This window comes from Gallus gallus, chromosome 1 (assembly GCF_016699485.2).
Source record: "Gallus gallus isolate bGalGal1 chromosome 1, bGalGal1.mat.broiler.GRCg7b, whole genome shotgun sequence".
Classification (NCBI taxonomy): domain Eukaryota; kingdom Metazoa; phylum Chordata; class Aves; order Galliformes; family Phasianidae; genus Gallus; species Gallus gallus.
Window position 1 is genome coordinate 171,878,503 of NC_052532.1, and position 22,670 is coordinate 171,901,172.

The window sequence follows — 22,670 nt, forward strand, 5'->3', positions numbered from 1 at the left end:
CAGACTTTTTTCTCTACATTAAAATCATAAACTCATGGACTGCAGTCCAAACACTGACTGTTCCTTAAGACCTCCCCTTTGCTGAGTGTTTCAGCCTGTCTTCAGCACTTCATCTTTCTGCCTCATTTCCCTCATTTATAGCTCAGCATTACATTTTCCATTTGTTTCACTAGAGGCTCCCAACAACCAACTATTGGGTATAAGTAAGTATTTCTTCAAATTTTCAGCTACTCTGAATTCTATGAGACTACATGAGGTTCCAACTAAAAGCATTTTGCAATAATAAATGTTACTATTAGAATTAAAATACATATTTAAATAGTATGTTTGATTGTATAACTGCTTCATAATCAGTATATGTATTAACATAGCTTTTTTTTTTTCTGAAGACATAGGTGTTGTTTGACAAGAGTATTGACAACAGACTGTTGACTGGAACTTTCATCAACTTCACTAGTTAAACAGTTCAGAACTGATAACTATAAGGACACAGAAAACAGAAGAAAGCAGCAGGAAGAAACTTCATCTGGGTTTGAATAGAGCCACACAGTGATCCCAACTTCTGGAAGCTTCAGTGCTATAAATACTAAATCATAACTCAAAGTCTAAACTTCCCAAACTTCTGCTGTTGTGTCAGCAGAATAAAATGCTAAGCCTTCTGTAATGAGGAAGAAATTAGTCAATCAGGGATAAAAAAAGAACTGCTCATACGGTGAATGTATGATATTAATTTAGGTTACTGAAGTTGGCAGCCAAAGCTGCTACTCCAAGGAGGGTGGTACAAAGTTTCAGGTTGATTCCCTGGTTCCCTCCCACTACCTTCCAGCATGTATATAAATTGTCGGCCCTCCAGAGCCTCTGCCAGTTCTCTCTTCTAGACTTGCCAGAAGCGACAGAGGACTAGAGATGAAGATCTTTTTATTATTCACCTTTTCCACGTTTTTCTTGTCTGCTTTTGAACAAGCAGCCGCATCTGCTCACTATGACAAGATTTTAACTCATAGTCGAATAAGGGCACGCGACCAAGGGTAAGTATGGGGGCTTTACTTGCATTTTAAAAGGGAAAATCTAAACTGTTATTCTTTTTTTTCTTCTCATGTTACATTAAATTTGATTTTTTTTTTCACTCTGTTTCCTATCATTCAAGAATTACTTTTTGTTCTAAATTATAAGAACTAGATTGAAAGCTTCCTGGGGAGTTTCAGAGGGATACAAAAGAATGTAAAGCTTCATAAAACCTGGAAAAAATTAAATCCCCACTTCTTGATGAACAAAATGCATACATTCTACAATCACTGATCTTAATTACAGTCCATGATTAATGTAATGGGGTTTGGGATATGTTTAATACACATTTTCAAATGTTTGGATAGAACTGACACTTATTCCACAACATTTACTTGCTTTTTTTCTGTCCTAATGAATAAATAATGAACTATTCTTTAATGCTGTCTGACACTGGGAGATCTCTGTAAAACTTTGTTCCCAATGGGGTAGCGGCAACTTGCTCAGCGGGGCACCCCAGAGACAACACTCACAAGCCAGGCTGCTCAGAGATACGGAACTTATTTGAACAGCTGGTGTCAGGGAAATGATGTATCTCGACATATTTCCCTTCAATCTTTTGTAGGGAAAACTGTTCTGTGAAAAGAATTGTTCACCATCCTGTCTGCCTTCCTTTATTGAATTCTCTCGCCCCCTCCCTCCCTCCCTCCCTTCTTTTCCCTCTCACTCTCTCTCTCTCATTCCCATTGTTATAAAGCATATGTTTTAACTCTTGAACTGATGAACTTTTGTACTGTGAAATTATACAAATTAGTGACAAAATGCCTTTGCTCCATGGAATTTGCTCTTAGAAAATTCCTCTTCTGTACACTGCTATGCTAAGTAAAAAAGTTTTCCTTGTTTGAATTCTGCGATGCTTTTTATTTACATGTCAGTTTACCCTTTGGTCCCCAGTAATTCCCAGAATGTTTACTTAGGTGCCTGCAGTCCTCCAAATGGATGGCAATCAAAACAGCTGATTGATTTATACGGTTCCCTTCCACATAAAGAACCAGTCACTGTTCTTCCCCATCTCCCTGTGACCTTCAGCTGCACAGATGTGTTCAAGAAAAAAAGCTTTAATGAAAAAAGCCTGATGGTATTAGCAGCTAAGTCCCCGGTGGCTGGTAATTAATTCACTTCCCAGGAGGAAGGAAGAAATGTAAGACATATTGAGACAGAGGGTCAGGCCAGAGCGGAGGGGAATCATCTGTCCCCACCAGGAGGGTGGACCTGCCAAGAAACCCAGCCGGGTAGTCCTGGGAACTTGCACTGTGGTTGCTTGAATGCGCACCTGCCCTGGCAGCTAAAGCCAGATGTTCATTTCTCATTCTTGCTCTACAGAAAATGTATATGCTGTTACCTTATATAGCAATTTTACAGAAGTGTAAAGACTTCTTTTTAAAATGTTTCTCACTCCATCCATAGCCCAAATGTCTGTGCCCTTCAGCAAGTTATGGGAACCAAAAAGAAATACTTCAGCACCTGCAGAAACTGGTACCAGGGATCCATCTGTGGAAAGAAAGCGTAAGTATCTGCTGTTCAAAACACCCATTGAAACAGGATAACGTTCAATTAGAAAACTCTTCTCAGTGCAGAACTAAATATTTGCTTCAAATGCAGAACTAAGAAGAATTAATTTCAGAGTTTTACACAGCTTTCCTTTAATTAAAACCACCTGGATTCAGTAATTGCTGCCAAAAATAATCACAAAATGTGAGAAAATGATAGCACGGTATGTGGTGCTTTTAAAGTTGAATGGGCTTCCAGGCATAAGTTTCAGGAATATTTTTGTCAGTTAAATTTATGTAGGTCTGTTCTAAACACAGGGAAATACAAGGCTATGTGACCTACTCAGAAACACAGAGGGGCCTGAGGCCAACTGTGAGAAGAACTCTGAACAACTAGCAGTTATGTGCTCAGACCACACCTTTTCACAAAGAGAAAAGAAAAATATTATGAACACAGAACAAGTCTGGATGAGTTTCACAATCTTTTGGAATCTGTATGTATTTCAGTTGTCACGTTTTTCCAGAATACAAGCCGTTGCCTTTTCTGTGGGGAAAAAAGTGTCAACAGTATCAGAGTCAATACCTCTGTATCACCCACAAGAGTGGTTTCAGAGCAGGAATTCATACAAAAACCCCAATCCATAAATTGGTCTGCCTTAATTGTCATGTTTAAAATTAAGTAATTTAACACCATTTACCAAATGCAATGATCTAGTATTTTTTTTTAGTTGTACCACATTTTCTCCTGTTGATACACAATTAGTTGGATAACCTTCTCAGCAGCGGTCACAGGAAATCACTGTTCTTGTTTCCCCATTAATTTTGTTTCCCCACTAATGATTTTTTGCACTGTTAAAATTAGTCTTGAATTTGTAGTCAGAATTCAGACAAAGATCTGAAAAGGGCTTGTATTGTGGTTTCCATTACTTCTGTTGGCTGTTAGAGGCTTTGTGTTGTTAAGATCCCTAAAAGATATTATGTCATTACACAGTGTTGAAAAAGACCCTTGGGGAGAAGGCTGAAGAAAGAGGTAGTGGGAGGAAGTTTTCTCCCATTTTCTTCCTGAGAAAATGTTTTCATTGCTCTGCTGGCATACCATAAATTAAGGGAACTGAGTTAAATATCCAGTACAATGAGGCACAGATTTCAACACATTGTCTTTCCTTTCAAGTACAGCCATGGCTTTGAAGTCTGAATTCTAAAGTAAGTCTAGATGTGAGGAATGATACCCTGTCCCTGTCAGAGCTCAAGAAAAGATTATTTTCATGACCCAAGTTGTCACCCTAAGCTTTCTGCTATTGTAAAATTTATCAGATTAGTAATTATGTACTTCTTTAAGAAGATGGAAGAAAGTAATAGCATTGTGCTAGAGTGGAAATAGCACAAATTATAATTAACTTTCCAGACAGACAAGCAGTCTGATTGTTCCAAATCCTCAGAAGTTCCTTCAGAACTTAATTTACTATCTTGAATCTCACACAGTCCCACTCTCCTTTATTTTGATTTATTTTTTTTTTTAATTCCAGACAGGTTAGAATCCATTTTTCTTACTAAATATCGAGGAAGTTTGGGCAATTGATGATTACAGTGATCAACTTCCAGTCAAACTAGACTGTGTGTGATCATTTGCCCCATCCTTGCCTTCCGATTTTTAGTACTCGTAGGTTTGTAGTCATTATCAGAATCCTTCCTGCTCCTCCAGGTGGCGTTATAATACAGACTTCCTTCTTTCTTCAGTGGTCACGCCACAAGTTATACACAATATTTCACCTTTTGAGAAATATCTGCCATACTACTAACTTCTTTGGCACTACATTTTATTCCACTACAGACACATTAGGAAGAAGGATATTTCCTGAAAATGAAGTTTGGATATTTTCAAGTCAGTTTTGGAAAGCAAATTACTTCTGTGGTTTTATTCCTAGATAGATGTCATGTGTTCCCGTGAGCAAAAGTCTGCCCTCTGCCCAAATCTGAAAAGTGAAAAATGTGTTCCTTCTAATGTGTCAGGAAAAGTAATTTGAAGCAATAGACAGTTTGGACTCATTGAAATCATACATGACTTTATTCCCTTTTCCGACAAAGCTGGAAAGCATTATGCAGAGTCTTTGTTAGGCCTTAAGCAGGAAACCTGCTACAGCCAACCAGTAGAAGAGACTGAGCAGCAGCAAGTAGAATCTGATTGTGAGAAACGCAGAAGTATCTCCATCCTCTTTTAACAATCCTACCATTGTACAGGCACTCACAGAAAAAAAAACTAGAGGAGAAACCAGTGTATATGGGATTAAGAAGAGTCATGGACTTTTTTGTGGTTGTAATTGAGCATCTGTTAAAATTTAATCTTAGCTCTTATTGGGAGTTATATTCTCTGTACTCACAAAATATGAATGTGTGAAATATGATGTGAACCCATTACTAAAGAGGTTATTTTAGTAGGAATGGTAGTCCAAAGGACAATGACTCTTTTCATGTGAATATCTCTGTGTTTATAAGGCCTGCATAACTTGCATATAGTTTCTATAAAATGTTAATTTAAGGAACTTTCTTATGTTTACATATCCTGCACACTTGTGTAAACTTCCAGTTGGGATACAAGCTAAAGATTTGCCAAAATCAAAGTCTGTTGGTCCAAAAAGTGTTCCACTGTTTTTATACAGTATTTTATCTCCATGCCAGCAAGTAGAAACAGATGAGTCACGGAGCTGATCTGAATAAGCTGAATACTTCTCTGTTAACAAAGAATAACAAGAATATATGGTAGTCTACATCAGTTCTCTTTTCCTTTGAAAATATATTCCGTTGGATGAAGTGGAGACGGCTTAGTACTAAAAAATACATGCAAAAAATTTCCCAAACTCTACTTTCTTCACTTACACACCATCTTATACTAGCAGGGTCATACAGATGGGGATGACTTTACCGTGTGAGCTGGAACGTTCCATGTGTCTGTGAGTGAGTGGTATTGAAGAATAGCATCTTCCATCAGGTTCTATAGCATTCTAATCTTATTTTTGGATCCTTTGTATGGACCACTCTTCTCTCATTCCATCCTTCTCACTACATCTTGAGCACAACTGATACGTGGATCTTCTAATTGTGGTCAACCATAGGGGCATTTGAATATTGTAAAAAAAAAAAAAAAAAAAAAAAAACCACTAAGAGTAACTCTCAGTGATTGAAAGAAGTGTGGGATTTTCATAACAAGTTACGTGGTAAAAGAGGTCTGATCTTTTAATGATCTTTACACTGGTCTTGTAATGCTTGGCTGAAGAAACATCTTTCTTAACTAAGCTTTTCATCCAGTTTTCTGCTTTTCATTGATTGTGTCACTGCTGGTTATGGTAAGAAGACTGAACTTGCCTTGTCTTATGCTATACTTAGAACTCAACTTCTTTTTTCCTTTCTCCAAAAGCTGATTAAGTTTGCAGCCTCTCACAGTCGCTCAAAGGGTGATATATATACATACACATGCGCACACACACACACACATATATATATTATTTTCTTTCTTTTTTTTTCCTGTGGAAATAAAGAACTACTCATGACAAAGCAGTTCACACAGTTGGGCTAATATTCTGGCTTTTGTTGCACAAATCAGATGACTTGTTTTATTAGCTACTGGCAAGGATACAACTGGTAGGAAGGTGAAAGGTTATAAGTTTAATTTTATTACTAGTTAGAAAATCTTTAGCCTAAACTCTCTGTTCATCTTACACTTCCAGGAAATGGCCATTCAATAAATTGCCTTACAGAATGAAATATGTGTAAAAGAACTGTACAAATATTTTGAATATATGGCTCATTTGCTGAAAAGGGGCACGTGCCAGAAAGGTGAAAAGGTTATGTGTGTATCTGTATATGACAGAATGGAGATTACATGTTTCCCTAGCACAGAGAAATGAAATGTTGTGTGTTGTTTGCTGTTTTTTCTTTTTTTTTTTTTTAAATCTTAAATATTGAACATCTATATCAGACTGTTGTAAACTATGGAATTCCAATCCTACCTTTATAAATCATGGTTTGTAACACTGTTGCTCTTCCAGTCTGCGTTCATTTTTAAAATCTCTTCAAGTAGATTAGATAGTGATGCTTTTGAGTCCAACTTCTCATTTGAGTAAGTTGTACAGTTTAATATGTTTGTTATCTAGCTAGATCTAGCTAGTTTAATATGTTTGCCAGCTCTAGCTTGTGAAGAATGAGAGAAGCCTGCCTATTCAACAGCCACTGAAGGCTCTACAGTTTAAAAGCTAGAATACTGTGGTAAAGACTCAGCAAAAATCTTCAAGGAAATCCTGTTCAGAACTCTTTAACTGCCAAGATCAACCACACATACAAAAATAATACTATTAGTAAGACCTTCATTGCCATTCACAACAGATCATAATGTGAAAAGAAATATCTGAAGTCTGAAGTCTGCAAGGTTAAAATACGCTTTAGATCTTGATAAGATTATAGAATTTATTGACATTCTTTGTATGGAAGGGCCAGAATCAACACAGTAATAACTCTGTGGGGTTTTTTGCAAACTTGCACTAACTTTGAAGAGAATTAGTCAAGAAAGTCTATGGTAGATCTTCTGTTTCTGTCATATTAATTAAAAGGGTGTTATATTCCATTAGGCATTCAGTACAAAGTTGAATGTTACAGTACAGAATTACCAGTTAGCCCTGGTTTGCTGCTGTGTATTGATTATTCATGTTCAAGAAAGGGAGTATTTTACTGACATCTTTATTTAACAGTTCCTGGTCTGCTCTATTATTAAATTGTACGTATGCTTTGATGACATACTCTTTTAACTCTGTGTTTGATTTGTTGCAATCTGGTTTTCATCCTTGCTATATTTACCAGGGAACTTTCTCTCACGTCCAACTATCCTGTCTTTAGTGACTCTGTTTTTTATGACCTGCTTTATATCTGTACTTAATTAATTATCTCCCTCATTCCTGAGCTTCTTCAAAGTCTTCTTGGTACACTGAGGCTCTGCTCCCAATTTATTTCACCGTACAACCCCCAAGACCTTCTCTGAAGTATCCATTTCTACATCCAGATTGTAGGTTACTTAATACATTTTTGTCATTTAAATTTATATTTAATTTATATTTACATTTTATTTATATATATCATAAATTTATGTGTTTAATTTTTTTCCCTTTGGACACTATTGCTATCAGTTCCTCTCACTATTCCCACTGTGTTCATTTTTGCTTACCCTCTGTCCCACCTAATCTTTTCAAAATAAACTCATCAAATTAATTTTCTTCTGTTGCTATTCTGTTTACACCATCTTTTCATAACTCTGTAACCTCTTTCATGTCTTTTTTTTCCTACCAGTTGAGCTTAATGACTACACTTAGTAAAACAACAACCAATTTGTAATCTATACAGAATAGGTTGAATGATTAAAAAAAAAAAAAAAGGCAAAAAGATTATGAGAAAGTGTACTTCACAATGTAAAATTAATAATGAAAAAAATGGGGCTGCAAACTAAACTTGATATACAATTGTTTTTCATATATTCTACAGAACTGTCTTATATGAGTGCTGTCCTGGCTACATGAAGATGGATGGTATGAGAGGATGTCCTGCAGGTACTAGTTCATTTTCATATGGATGAGTCAGTATATGAGAAGCACTACAAAAAGTGAGACTTTCAGAAGTTGTCAGCTTGAGGAAACATTGCCTCTTTTTACAAATTACTGTCTGAGAATGCAAAGTTTCATTTGTACCTGGTCAGTACAATTGAAAATCAGCCAGCATTGAATTTGATCCTGCAGTTTAAGTTAAATTCTCCAATTGCTTCCAGCTACTGGATTGGAGAGAAGTAATAGAGTTCTCTATTTCCAAAACAGCTCGAGGAGAACCTCTATTCCTGTTCCCCTCCCATTCCAGAGTAACCCATAGCACACCAGTGAGATCAGAAACCTAGGGCATGAAATGTGGTATATCAAAGTTCTGTTTACTCATTTTCATGAGAAGACTTGAATGTGGCTAACTAAAAGGCTTTAGATAAACTAAAGAGTGAAAATGAAGGCAGAGATTGTTAATTTCTCCTTTTTTTGCTATTTTGTTTTGCATAAATAAACTTAATTGCAACAAGGAAGGATAATTTGAGATGGCATATATTTCATCACTTTATAACCCTCTATTTGAGCTCATCTTCTACATTCCATTAATCATATCTTATGGCAGAGTTCATCTTGTTTAGGTGTATTCATTTCACTTTAGATGTTTACAGTAGAATGAGGTCAGGCGTGCTCCAAAAGATTCTTTCCTCCCTACAACTGTAAAAGTAGCTTAGGACAACTAGCTCATATGTCAATACCTGACCTGTGGATGCCTAGAATTAGGAGATCTGCATCCTATTCTCATATAGCAGAGTTTTGACTGTAAGATTATCGTCATTCTTGCTCTCTGTCTGAGTCAATCTCTACAAATGACAACCACTGGAAGAGGCCTCACAAAAATAAATCTGTTTGGTGGTGACCAAATGTGACCTGCTTCAGCAATTTTTGAGACTGCAGATGAAATTGACTCATATCTTCTCTCAAAGGTCCCAGATGGATAGGTTCCCATTCCATATGAGACTTGGAACAAAACAAGACTTTTTTTTTAAAGAAAGCATTACAATATCTAGTTTTGTTTGATCTATTTTTTCAGCTCATTAAACAAACCAGAAAATAAATAACAAGCAGATGTGTTTGGACAAATTTAGAATGTATTGACAGTGGAATTTTAATTCAAGCATGTTGTTTTAATATTGATTTAAACAATTTCATAAAGGCAATACACTTGTCCAAACAGAAGAAATAAATTGGACTTAGTTGTGAGAAACTGGCTGAAGTATTTACAGTATTTTTGTTTCATGTCGATTTTAGTTGCTCCTATTGATCATGTATATGGCACTCTTGGTATTGTGGGAGCTACCTCCACTCAGCAGTATTCTGACATGTCAAAGCTGAGAGAAGAGATTGAGGGAAGAGGTTCATTCACTTTCTTTGCACCAAGTAATGAAGCCTGGGAGCAATTAAGTTCGGTAAGCATTTGTGTGTATTTGTGTATGCGTGTATTTCTCTTTCAGGTAATGTTTTAGTTAATAAGCTAACAATAACTAGTTTATTATAACCTAGACAACAAACAATATTAAGATTTTAGGTATAAGCAGACATTAGACAAGTTATAATACAGAAGTGTACCTGTTTATTGTACATTTCTGAAGCTAGACTATCTGACTTTATTTTCAGGAATGCTCAGCAGCAGTGTTTCTTACTTAAGCACTTGCATTTCAAATTTTAATAGTGCTAGTCTTCATACAGTTTTAGGGTAACCAACAGGAATTCCAGCAATTACATAATGTAGAGTACAATCATGTTTTGTCAGTGACTCACGTGTCCTCCTTTTAGTAATGCTTTTAGTTAAAATAAATATTGAACTAAAGTACCTTTGGTGATTTGCCTATAATGAGATTTCTTGTCTCCAATTTGTAATCGAATTAGTCTAAAGCAGCATCTGAACAAAGCCAGGCTGCTAAGTAGTGAAATCATGTGTTTCTGAACTGGAAGTATCTGTCAATTTGTTGATAGTATATCTTAAGGTAAAGCAATATGTACACCTTTCTAACTGAAGAATGCTCCTGAAATTTCAAATTAATTAATTTTCTTTCTTCTTCAGGAAATTCACAGGAATTTAATTGACAATGTAAATATTGAACTATATAATGCTCTCCACCACCACATGGTAAACAAGCGCATGTTGACAAAAGATCTTAAGAATGGCATGACACTGGTGTCCATGTATAATGGCCAGAAATTGCTTATTAACCATTATCCTAATGGGGTAAGTCTATAGATAAGACTTCTGTAATAATGTAATTTTAATCACTGATATTTCTTTTATTTAATTCTACAGCTAAGCAAATAGGTAATGAAAAGATTAGTAGCTAGCAATTCAGTTGTCACTGATAAAAATAAATACATTTTCTCTTGAACAAATTCAGTTTCCTTTGCAGGCCGATCACCAAGAATTAATTAATATGTTCAGTTTGCTGTTTAATGTCAAGGTTCTGATGAGAATGAACTTCCTTCCTAAAAATCAAGCCTTTTGTGGCCAAAATATAGCATCACAATAAATCCAAGAGCAAAACCAGCTATTAATCTTCATGTATTTACAAAATACTATTAATCAGATCTTTTAATTAGATCAGATTTTTTATTTGAATTGGACAGCCTGGTAGAAATATTTAATACTGTAGCATGCAGACATCCATTACTTTCTAGAAATAATTTTATTTTTATAAATGCTAAAATCTCCCAATCATGTCACTTGTCCCTGCCTCAAATGCATGAAAATATTAATGTTGGACAACAGTTTACATCAATCAATCAATATATATATATATATAATCACTGTATTAAACAGATATGGTAAGAAAATATGAAAAATAAGGACCATAATGGCAAATAAAACATGAATAGGAAATCAATGTAGCCTGCATTAGTCAGCCTTTAGCTGAATGCTTTCCAGAAGAGTTGTGTCAGCCTTATAAATCTTGCACTGTTTTACTTAATGTTTAAAAAAAAGCCTGAAAGGACAAACACATTTTTCACAGTACATAGACTGCTATTCTGCAAAAATCAGATTCCAGGCATATGATCAAATGAATAAGCATAGTTTTCTACTACTTGATTCCTCATACATAGGTTGTTACTGTTAACTGTGCAAGGATAATCCATGGCAACCAGATTGCTACCAATGGTGTTGTTCATGTAATTGACCGTGTCCTAACTGCTGTTGGAAATACCATTCAAGATTTCATTGAAGTTGAGGATGACCTTTCATCTCTCAGAGTAAGTGGACAAAATTAGAAACATTCTGGTCTTGTAGTTTCTTCTTCTTTCTTTTCTATTTGTGTATTGTGCCTGTAGGCATGAAGGGTTAATTTGTTAAAGACAAAAAGTAAATCAAATAAAGTGACTCACTGTGTGCTAAATTAAGGATGTAACTTGTCATACGAAGGCATATTTTACCCACATAATTAATTTTCTATCCCATTTTGTCATTTCACTTTTAACACATATTTCTGTAACAAAGAACACAGTCTCACATTAAAGACCCCTGGATGCTAGGTGAAAGCACAGGAGATATTTTGTGCTAAATGTTGTCTGTGAACTCTCATGAGCAACTCTAGCTTTCAGTGTAAATTCAACATTACTTTTGAAGAATAAGACTTGACTTCAGAATTTAGGGGTCAAAATACGTTAACTTTTAGTTAATATTCTGTTTTCCTGTGAATAGTTGGCTAAGCTATTTGGGCAATGCTTTAAATAACCAGCATTAATAATCAATTTTATTTTTCAGGCTGCTGCCATCACGTCAGACGTCTTAGATACTCTTGGAAGGCCTGGTTATTACACACTCTTTGCTCCTACTAATGAAGCTTTTGAGCGTCTTCCAAGAGGAATCTTAGAAAGAATCATGGGTGACAAGGTAGCTTCTGAAGGTATGTGAACTTTTCTTGCACAAGAGAAATACAGGTTAGTAGATCAGGAAGTAGAAATTGCATTATCCTCTGAAGAACCTATTCAGAACCTATTGAGAACACGACAGGAAAATCATCAGATAATTGGAAGTAGTTCATGAGCTACATCAGGGTTTAAAGAAATGTTCATTAATGAAGTGTTTTATCTCAGTGGATGTGCAGCTTGCTTCACTTCTCAGTTTTGATTTTAGGGAAGAGCTATCTAGAACTGCTGTAGTTTTCCTCATATTGATTCTGTAAACAAAGAGAAGATCAAGAAATTGTGTGATGTTAGCTCTTTGAGTAGATACTGAAAAGTAAAATATATTCTTTAAAAAATCTGTTCTGCAGTAAAGGATGTATTCATCCCTCTACTTTCAAGATCACATCTTTGACCATTTACAGTTAATGGAACAAAGTGGATAATTCAGATCTTTGGAATGCACTGTTGACAGAAAATGGCTCTTTCCTTTTTTTCTGTATATTGAGCTTTGGCTTCTAACAAATGCATTACCCACCTACACATACGTGATCAATTCAGACCTAAATTGTGCTCATTTAGAAAGCTAAGTTCAGCAATTACAGTTCTGCTGAACGCTTTGATATGCAAATATGTGGCACTTAAGTCTAAGAATCTTGCAGTTATCCAAATCGTCAAGTTAAAAGTAGACACCTAAATTTAACTGGCATTGTCTTACATTTGTATATCAAGAAGAATTGTATTTCAGCTAAAATTAAAAAAAAAAAAAAAAAAAAAAAAAAGAGTCTATAGAATTAGTACAGTTAGAATTAAACCAAGTATCTGTCTCTCTCATCAAGGAAAGGGTAGTATCTCTGCCATATCAGACTAAAAGCTTCATATTTGCTTTAAGTTGCACAGGAGGAGACCGGGTGATTCAAATGTACATACAAACAGGATATCTGGAAACAGTATAAGGAAACAGTAGAGTGGAATCTGAGTCTCCAGCTTATGAGCAATTATGGTGATTATTTAAGATGTCTTAGAGGTACCCCTAAAGGAGAGGTTGATGGACCCTTTTCTTGGTTTATGGCAATTAGTGTTCCTTAAAAATCTGACGGCCTTCTAGAATGCAGTGATGACATTGGTGGACAAAGGCTGCAACTGATGTCATCTACTTGGACTTATGCAAGGCTTTTGACATGGTACCTTCCTACATCCTTTCCTCTAAATTGGAGAGATATGGATTTGAAAAGTGGACAATTTGGTGAATAAAAAATCAGTTGCAGGCAAAGAGTTGGGGTCAATAGTTCTATATCCATGTTGAGATTGATGAGGAGTGGTGTCCCCCAGGAATCTGTCTTGGGACTGGTGCTCTTCAACATCTTTATCAATGACGGACAATGGGATAGAGTTTTCAGATGTCATGAGGATGAGTGGTGCCGTTGATACAATAGAAGAAAGGAACACCATCCAGAGGGACCAAGACAGGCTTGAAAAGTGGGTCCATGTGAACAGAATGGGGTTCAAGAAGGCCAAGTGCAAACTGTTACACTTGGATTGGGGCAATCACAGATATGTGTACTGATTCCTTGAGAGTAACCTTGCAGAGAAGAACTTGGGGATCCTGGTGAATGAAAAGCTGGACAAGAGCCAGCAGTGTGCTCTTGTACCCAGAAAGCCAACAGTATCCTGGTCTGCATCATAAGAAAGTTAGCCCCTCTATCCCCCTCTTTTGAGGCCCCATTTGGAGTACTTCTTCCAGGCCTCAAGCCCTCAGTACAGGAGGGATGTTTAGCTGTTGGAGTGGGTACAGAGGAAGGCCACAAAGAAGATCAAAGGGCTAGAGCACCTCTTCTATGAAGAAAGGTTGAGGGATTTGGGTTTGTTCAGCTTGGAGAAAAGAAGACTCCAGGGAGACCATGTTGCAGCCTTCCAGTACTTGAAGGGAGCCTAAAAGCAGGTGAGTGACTGACTTTACATGGTCTGACAGGGACAGAACCAAGGGGAATGGCTTTAAAATGGAAGAGGGGAAATTTAGGTTAGATGTTAGGAAAAAAAACTATTCAGAGGGCTGTGAGGTGCTGGCATAGGCTGCTGAGTAATGTGGATGCCCCATCCCTTGAGGTATTCAAGTCCAGGGCCCTGGGCAGCCTGATCTGATGTTTGGCAATCCTGCCCATGACAGGGGTTGGAACTGGATGGTCTTTAAGGTTCCCTCCAACCTAAGCCATTCTGTGATTCTATGATGTATGAATCTGTATATCCAAATATCTGTGTACAATTTTTTCTCTTTGCCCTGCAGCTCTTGTGAAGTTCCATATTTTAAATACTCTTCAGTGCTCTGAAGCGATCATGGGTGGAGCTGTCTATGAAACTTTGGAAGGAAACACACTTGAAGTTGGCTGTGATGGTGAAACTCTTACTGTGAATGGAGTAAAGATGGTGAAACGCAAAGATATTGTGACGAGCAATGGTGTTATCCACCTCATTGATAGAGTGCTAATTCCTGATTCTGGTTAGTAATGTGCATGACAAACTTATTAAATTGAAGACATTTCCTCTCATCCCACCTAGATTCTTTCACATACACTGTTGTTGATAAGGTTATGAAAGAATGAAAAATCCAATTAAGGAAAAGGAAGGAAAAAAAGAATGTTTTAAAATATCTCTTCTTTCTCTTTTATTTGCAGCCAAGCAAGTCATTGAGCTTGGAGGTGCCCAGCAGACTACTTTTACAGACCTGGTGACACAGCTAGGACTAGCATCTTCTCTAAGACCAGAAGGCCAATACACTCTCCTGGTACCACAGAATCGTGCTTTCTCAGGTTAGTAGCCTTTAAAGATTATTATCTGAACTTTGAAATAAACAAGAAGGGTGTATGATACTCTGACAGTCTTCCAAATAACTGCCAGTACTTGTTCTACGTCCCAAGGAAAGACAGTAATTAAGAATTAGAGATACTTTAGCCTTCCAAAATGACAGGACAAAGTAAATGTAACCATTTACCATAACCATTTAGGCTACACAGCATTTTCAGTGGTAACATTTATTAATGGAAATATTATCTCTAAGACACAAAACATGCACAGATATGTAATGGAAAAGCAATGATATTAATGAACTTGCACATTACTCTTAACTTGCGCATTACTTACATTAGATTAGTTATTTATACTCCCAAAATTTATAAAAGGAGGTTGGTATTTTATAGTCCATTAAAACACAGAGAAAGTGATAGAAATGTGCTTTAAAATATGTCTACACCTTTACAGGAATGACCACATGAACATCCTATCCTTTCCTTCAGCCCCAGAGACATTTGGGAAGGATTTCAGGTGCAAGTTCAGAAAGCAAAATTTGTAATAAGCTCATCAGCATTACAGCTGGCACACAAAAATCATCAGCCATTTTGTTTATAGTAGTTAATAATGATTGTGTCAAAATGTTATTTCTAAATTTGAGAAAGGATAATTTACAGAAAATGTTTAACAATTCATTTTCTATTTACACATATTTTTCCAAGTCCTAAGCTGTTAGCATTTCAAGTATATCAAGTATTTCCATGGTGATGATACAGATGTCCACAGTTAAACTTACTTGAATGGAAGTTCACTATGTAAATAACTATAATTTATTCCCTAATTGGTGTTGTAGATGACACTTTACAGATGGATCAACGGCTTCTTAAAACAATCCTGCAGAATCACATTATAAAAGTGAAAATTGGGCTCAATGAACTATACAATGGACAAGAGCTGGAGACAATCGGTGGAAAACTGCTAAGAGTCTTTGTGTATCGCACTGTGAGTGAATGGAACTTTTTAACAATATGCATCCTAACTACGAAAAGGAAAATGTGTGAAAGAACAAAAAAAAAACAAAGCTGAATTTAAACAACAATATCTACAATTACCACTACTAACAAATAAAAAAATAAGCTTTCCAATTAGGAAAAGAAATGAGAATTCAGTCTTTGTGGGAATTTTGCATAATCTGCTCTTTTGAAAAAATTAAACAAAATTCAGGATTTGGCATTCAGTTATAAATTTATAAAACTAATTTTTATAACTAAGCAACAAAATCCTCAAAGGAAACAAAAAAATTATGTTTGGAAACATTTGCAGTTTGTTAACTTACTCCAGATTTTCTTACTTTTGCTTTCTCAAACAATACCAGATTTCCTGGCAGGACGATACAATATGACGTTTGGAAATCCAGATGAAAATTGATTTCAATCTTAGCAGCCAGTTGGGAAATACACAATCATTGTATTTATTTAATATGCTTAAATGTTTTAATTTAATACTTAAGTGTTCTTTGAGTAGGTACATTTGAGACTATCGTTTTTCTTTTAATCAGGCTGTATGTGTTGAAAATTCATGCATGGTCAGAGGAAGTAAAGAAGGAAGGAATGGTTTTATTCACGTCTTCAGACAAATCATCAAGCCAGCAGAAAAATCTTTGCATGAAATGCTGAGAAATGATAAGCGTTTTAGGTGAGTAGCATCTTGACAGCGCTGAGATTTGGCTACAGACTGTTGCAAAATATACAGCACAGCTGGACTGAGAAACAGTTGTGAACCATAGGTTACTGGATATTTGGGGTGCAAAGAGTGCAGGAAAGAGGTTATTATCTCCTTAAAAACAGTTCCTTACTGCAAAATAGGCAAGAGAGAAGCAAGAGGATAAAAGGAACTGGATGGCACATCGACAGCTATAAATGGAGAAGAGTCTGAAGGTTTAATTAACCAATGATACAATCCTACATTGGTGCAGAATGATTAGAGACTCATAGATTCCCAGTCTATATTTCTGTCCTGTGTCTTCTGATATCCTAATCCTCCAGAGAGCAACTGCTATTGTAATCCTCCATTCATCTCTTTGATCTGCAGGTTTTTTATTCCCTCAGTTCTGCTTTGATCCAGACTGACAATATTTTTACTTCTCAAATCCTTTTTTTTTTCTCAGTCTGCTACTCTTAAGACAGCCTTTTTTTCTCATTTTTTGTCCACCACTGTCCTTATTCCTGGGAAATAGTGGGAGTGTTTGAAAATCGATGTGCTCTTAGAACAAATGAAGGAACTAAGTGCCCAGACCTAAGTGTAGTTACTACACTTCTACACTTCAAAATAATGTATTTGTGATTTGTTTGTTTGTTTTAAACAGTGTTTTCCTCAGTCTGGTGAAAGCTGCAGATTTAGATGATGTTCTGTCACGGCCTGGAGCATGGACTCTGTTTGTTCCAACTAATGATGCTTTTAAAGGTTTGACCGATGACGATAAGGCTGTACTGATAAGTAAGTAACAGAAGAAAACTACAAGTATAAGCAACTGTGGAAAAATTAATGGGAAAAATAGGTAGTGTATTTCTTAGACAAAAGATGTCTGATAAAGCAGATAATATTTTGCATAAACAAGTCACAGGATTTCCCTAAATTAATTCTTTCTTCAGTGACAGAGAAAATATCTTTTTGGGAAAAAACTTCCAACATAACTAAAAATTATCCTCATTTGTTGACATATTATCCTTTTCGTTTATATGAGGGAATGTGTATTTGGCTTGCTGTACTAGTGCAGGAATAGCACTTGCCTTGAATTCAACATCCAGAAGAGCAGCCACATTTTCTGCTCCTGTACTTTTCAGATCAAGGTTCAAAGACTTGAAACAAAATCCCATGAATCCTTAATGACTTCAGAGAGTCCAACTTAGTGTACTGATAAGTAGTTGCCCTAGCATAACCCAGCTCTCTGCAGCCATTAACTCACTAATGAGGCACTGTAAATTTGAATTCCCTCTTAGTCATTTAAAGTTATAGCTCTGGTATAAATTACCTTCTGGTGTAGTGTATTTTTTAGTGATAAATGATAAATTAGCAGATAACCTAAATGAATATCATTAGAGAGCCATAAAATCAAAAGAAGCTTGTCTCAATGCTGTGAACTTAAGCAACTAGATGAACACATGGTTCTATTTTTAAGACTGGGTTTGCTTGCAAAAGAAACAAAAGGAATTGAAGCTTATTTTGTCACAACTTAACTACTTCATGTTGCAGCCCAGGCCTGCATTCTTTTGAATCATTTCCACAATCCAGAAAAAGAACCGTGTGTCCCATTCTGCTTATGAAGGACATTTATTTATTGGCTTTTTCTACCATTGTGTTTCTACTTAATTTCATTTGCAGTTGAAATTTTAGTTTTACCCTATTGTTTCTACAGTTTAAAGTCCATTTTTTAGAGTCAGATTGATTTCTGGAACTTTATCTTGTCTTTTTTTTATAAGATACAATGTTACTTTTTCTGTAAAATTTAAACTTTGAAATAAATTTTCTTTAAGGGAATATAAAAATATTTATCTGTTAGAAAGATACAAAACAAAGATTATTTTTATTCAGTGAGCATTGTGACAAAGAGCAAAAGAAAACTGGTTGTTTTTGATTTTAGAAGGTAGAAAAGAAGCACTTAATTGAACTTCAGCAGTAAAATGAATTGTAGCGGTATCAGTACCAGTATCAGCAATCAAAGCAAATGCAGATAAAGGGAAATGCTCACTGAAAAAGACACTGTGAAAAATTATAATCTCACAGTTTCATCAAGGCTGAAACTTTCTGTAAGAATAAGCAATATTAGACAATATTCCATGTAATGTTATCTTTTAAATCTCCCCTGCTTGGTACACAGTCTCCTGGGCAGGCAGCGGATATTCCTACAGCTCATCCTTTGATTCTATAGATGTGGAGCTCCAGGGCGCTGCCATGACACTAGCTTGGACTCCAGAATCCATTTCCTTTGTTAGTCTTGGAAATGTTGGCTTTTTTTCTTTTCTTCCCAAATAGAGATGAAACCTATGAAATAAGGAAATCACCCCCAGAATGGGGTTGTTTTCTCTTTCTCAACTTCTCTTCCTCTCACCGTATGTAAGACCAGCAAAGGATCATACTCCAGATGACATTCTTCTAGTCTGCCTGCAACTTGTCCTGCCCAAGATAGAAAATATATGTGTGTATAGTGAGCTATGAGTTATCCCCATTCATCCCAGACGGGTGTTGCCTAAGAGAATATTTACATTAATTTCAGTGCCAACACTGTCAGATATGGTTCCCTTTAATTGCAAGGGTGTTAAAGTAGCAGTTCATCTAGTTTCTTGATGATATTTGATACTGCAGACTGCTTACTATTCCTGAAATTAATGTTTCTGTGGAGCACAATTAGAATATCCATTACTTGTATTTCTTATTTTTCTATTTAAATAGGAGACAAAAATGCTCTCAGGAACATTCTTCTTTACCACCTGACACAAGGAGTTTTCATTGGAAGTGGCTTTGAGCCTGGTGTGACAAACATCCTTAAAACTATCCAAGGAGGAAAACTGTACTTGAAAACAGTTAAGTGATGAAAAAGAAGTTTTTTTTATACAACCTTGTAATGCAAATTTGACATTCAATGTCTATATTTTGATGTTTTGTGTGAACATTCTCAGAATGTAGCATTAAGGGTTTGTTTTATTTTTAATATCATTGATAACTTTTGTTCTTTACCAGGTGAATGATACTCTTCTAGTTAATGACCTGAAGTCAAGAGAACCTGATCTCATGGCAACCAATGGTGTAATTCATGTTATTGATAAACTCCTATATCCAGCAGGTGAGTATTAGTTCATAGAATTTACATACATTTCTGAATCTGTCTGTATCTTATGTAGGTGCAATAATTGTAAAAAGTTACTTCCTTTAAAAAGACAATTTACAAAATACAAAACAGAAAATGTACATCACTGCTAACTAGACATGCCTATTTCTTCTTTCAGATCTGCCTGTTGGAAACGATCAGTTGCTCACAATCCTGAAGAAGCTGATCAAGTATATTCAAATCAAGGTACTTTTATAATAATGTCCTTTTGGCAGGATCTGCAAAATCACTTACATTATCGTTCAGAAATGGTTCTTTGGCTCTGCTTCTTCAGAATGAAACACAAAACAGTTGCTCCCAGTCTCCCAAGTGTAATCTTGAATGATACAATGTGTGCAACAGTTAGAAGTTATGTTTTTCATGACCAAGTAATTGCAGAATATTTGCACATAGCCAAATCCAGTGTGAACTGGCCCAAATCTACTGTTTGCTTCAGGTACACTTTATCACTACATCAACATAGATAAATTCCAAGTTCATAAGGCAATCTGTCTTTGAGAGAAATATCAAGCAGTTAAATAACTATGCCATTTAACTCATTAGCCTCAAAGCCTACAGAGAAAAATAAGAGATCTGTCTTAAATACTCTCTTGAGGCTATGTTCACTTTCAGTCATGAATGAGAGGACATAGTCAAATAGCATAGCCTGAGTTTTTGTTCAGTTAACCAGTGATTTCTATGTACAATCTTTAGAAAATGGGAATGAAAGTGCTCTTTTAATCTTTAAAATTACTCTTCTGTATTTATAGTTTGTTCGTGACAGTACCTTCAAAGAGATTCCACTGACGTTTTACAGTAAGTTAATTTTAAATATTTCCAGATGGGTTTGAGATTGTTTTTTAATGTTACCAGTTCCAATCTGAATTGTAGATCTTTTTTTACAATCAATAAGATAGCAATTTCTGGCAAAGTAAGGTTGGCCAATGAAGCTCAGGGAAAGAAAGACTCCAAGAATGTTTTTGGCTACTGCATGTATTGGTATACTTTTTTTATCCCTTTCAAGATGACAGGGAAGAATCCCTGAACTAAGCTGTTCTGACTCTTTGGAGCAGACAAGATACGTATGGAAAAGATTTTTTTTTTCCCCACTTTCTAGCCGAAGTTCAGTGCTTGTTGCACAGTAGTCATACGGCTTCGGAGACTCTCCAAGATGTAGCACTGACCAAACTCTACATTTGATACGCTTTCATTTTCACAAATGCTTCCAGTGAGACAGAGTGTACCTTTTCCATCTGTTTTCCATACATGCAAATATGAGTCTTTACAGAACCAGTTGCTTCAACCATTTCCTCTATCAGGAATAAATATGGAAAAGGAAACTTTCTTGTTCTCTCACAGCCTTTCTAAGGGTTTGCTTTTACTATCTGCACAGAAAGCATCATAGAATCATAAAATCACAGAACCACGGAATATCTTAAGTTGGAAGGTACCCACAAGTAGCAGTGAGTCCTGGCCTACACACAGCACCTCCCAAAATTCAAATCTTGTGTCTGAGAGCGTTGTCCAAATGCTTCCTGATCTTCGTCAGGCTTGGTGCTGTGTCCACTGCCCTGGGCAGGCTGTTCCATGCCCACTGTCCTCTGGTGCAGATCCTTTCCCTCATCCCAACTGCCCCTCCCCTGACGCAGCTCCATGCCGTTCCCTCGGGCCCTGTCGCTGTCACAGAGAGCAGAGCTCAGCGCTGCCCCTCTGCTCCCTGTGAGGAGCTGCAGCTGCCATCAGGCCTCCCCTCAGCTCCTCTGCTCTGGACTGAGAAATCAGGGGCCTCAGCTGCTCCTCATACACTTCAGTTTGCATCAGAATGTGAAGTTCTGCAGGACTACCCACATTTCTCAGTAGAAATGGAGAACATCACATTAGCTTTTGTAACTCCAGGATGAATATACTGAATTTTGAAGGCTCTTGGAACAACAGAAAAAAGTGGAATATATATTTCACAACCATTTAGAGTAGCAGAAGAAGCTCATGCCTATGAGCTGGAGCAAGGAATTTCAATGTCAAACATTAAGAAAGTTGATTTAGTTGAACATGGCTTCGACGTCTAAAAGTGAAGGTTTATAGAAATGGTTGTGAGTCAGATAACGATCTGTCAGCAGTGTTTTATGGACACGTCTGTTTTAGTTGTAGAGGGGTAGACTGATACCTATGAGTACAGGTATACCTATGAGTATGCTCTATATTCTTTGAAATGCAAGAGTAGTTCTCAATGTTAGAGGGTCTCCTCTGTTTACTAGTTGAGCTCTTTAAGGAGAAAAAATGGGCAAGATTCAAATTTAAGATATGCCAGGAAATAGTATAAATTTTTATAAAGAGAATTGTATGAGGCATTATTGTTATTTATCTTACGTTATTATGGATTTCAAGACCAGTGGGTTTTATGAGGCACAAACAAAAGAAAATAGCACATAAAAAGACTGTCTACTGTATATATCACCATTTAGTAAACAGAACTGAAATGCATACTCTGAGGCATTTCAGTTAGTTTACCTTCTGTTAATATCTGTGACGTTATTCACATCTTTATGACCAGATGATTACCATCAGGAATTATCATTTCCATTAAGAATGGAATGTGTTTTATACTCCATTTTCTATACTTTCAGAAATTAACATAATTGAAAGCAACGTACAGCCTATCATCAGAAAGGAAGGTAAATGGGGCCTTCCAATATATATATCTGTATATGTTCAAATATGTATACATATACAGAATATATATTGTATTTATTTATTTAACTGAATGTATTTTGTACTTAACAACTCCAGGTTGTTTGGTACTTTGCTGGAAAAGCAAAGATACAAATATTGTGATTAGAACTGGCTGAATTATTTTATATGAAAAGATTTCCTACAGTTGTTCTTCCCAGATAGATTTTTTTTTTCCTCCATGGGCATTTTGAAAACACATTGTTTAATACAATATTTTTTAAAAAGCATGCCTTTTAAATGCCT

General features: G+C 36.1%; 1 protein-coding gene across 17 annotated transcripts in view; it reads left to right on the plus strand.

The window, feature by feature from the left end:
- The first annotated feature begins 860 nt into the window (after positions 1-860).
- The window catches only part of POSTN (periostin), a 33,267-nt gene continuing 11,457 nt past the window's right edge, over positions 861-22,670 (plus strand). For 9 of the 17 annotated variants that reach the window (NM_001030541.2, XM_046903196.1, XM_015277603.4 and 6 more), the window contains exons 1-16: positions 861-1,028; positions 2,473-2,571; positions 8,079-8,143; positions 9,431-9,588; positions 10,224-10,388; positions 11,252-11,398; positions 11,910-12,051; positions 14,334-14,546; positions 14,722-14,856; positions 15,687-15,835; positions 16,392-16,528; positions 17,199-17,329; positions 19,283-19,413; positions 19,571-19,673; positions 19,837-19,904; positions 20,468-20,513. In NM_001030541.2, coding sequence (NP_001025712.2) covers positions 907-1,028; positions 2,473-2,571; positions 8,079-8,143; positions 9,431-9,588; positions 10,224-10,388; positions 11,252-11,398; positions 11,910-12,051; positions 14,334-14,546; positions 14,722-14,856; positions 15,687-15,835; positions 16,392-16,528; positions 17,199-17,329; positions 19,283-19,413; positions 19,571-19,673; positions 19,837-19,904; positions 20,468-20,513 — 2,011 coding nt within the window. In that variant the 5' untranslated portion in view covers positions 861-906. Of the gene's footprint in view, positions 1,029-2,472; positions 2,572-8,078; positions 8,144-9,430; positions 9,589-10,223; positions 10,389-11,251; positions 11,399-11,909; positions 12,052-14,333; positions 14,547-14,721; positions 14,857-15,686; positions 15,836-16,391; positions 16,529-17,198; positions 17,330-19,282; positions 19,414-19,570; positions 19,674-19,836; positions 19,905-20,467; positions 20,514-22,321; positions 22,370-22,670 lie in introns of all 17 variants that reach the window. The other 8 variants (XM_015277591.4, XM_046903177.1, XM_015277595.4 and 5 more) reach the window with 1 other exon arrangement.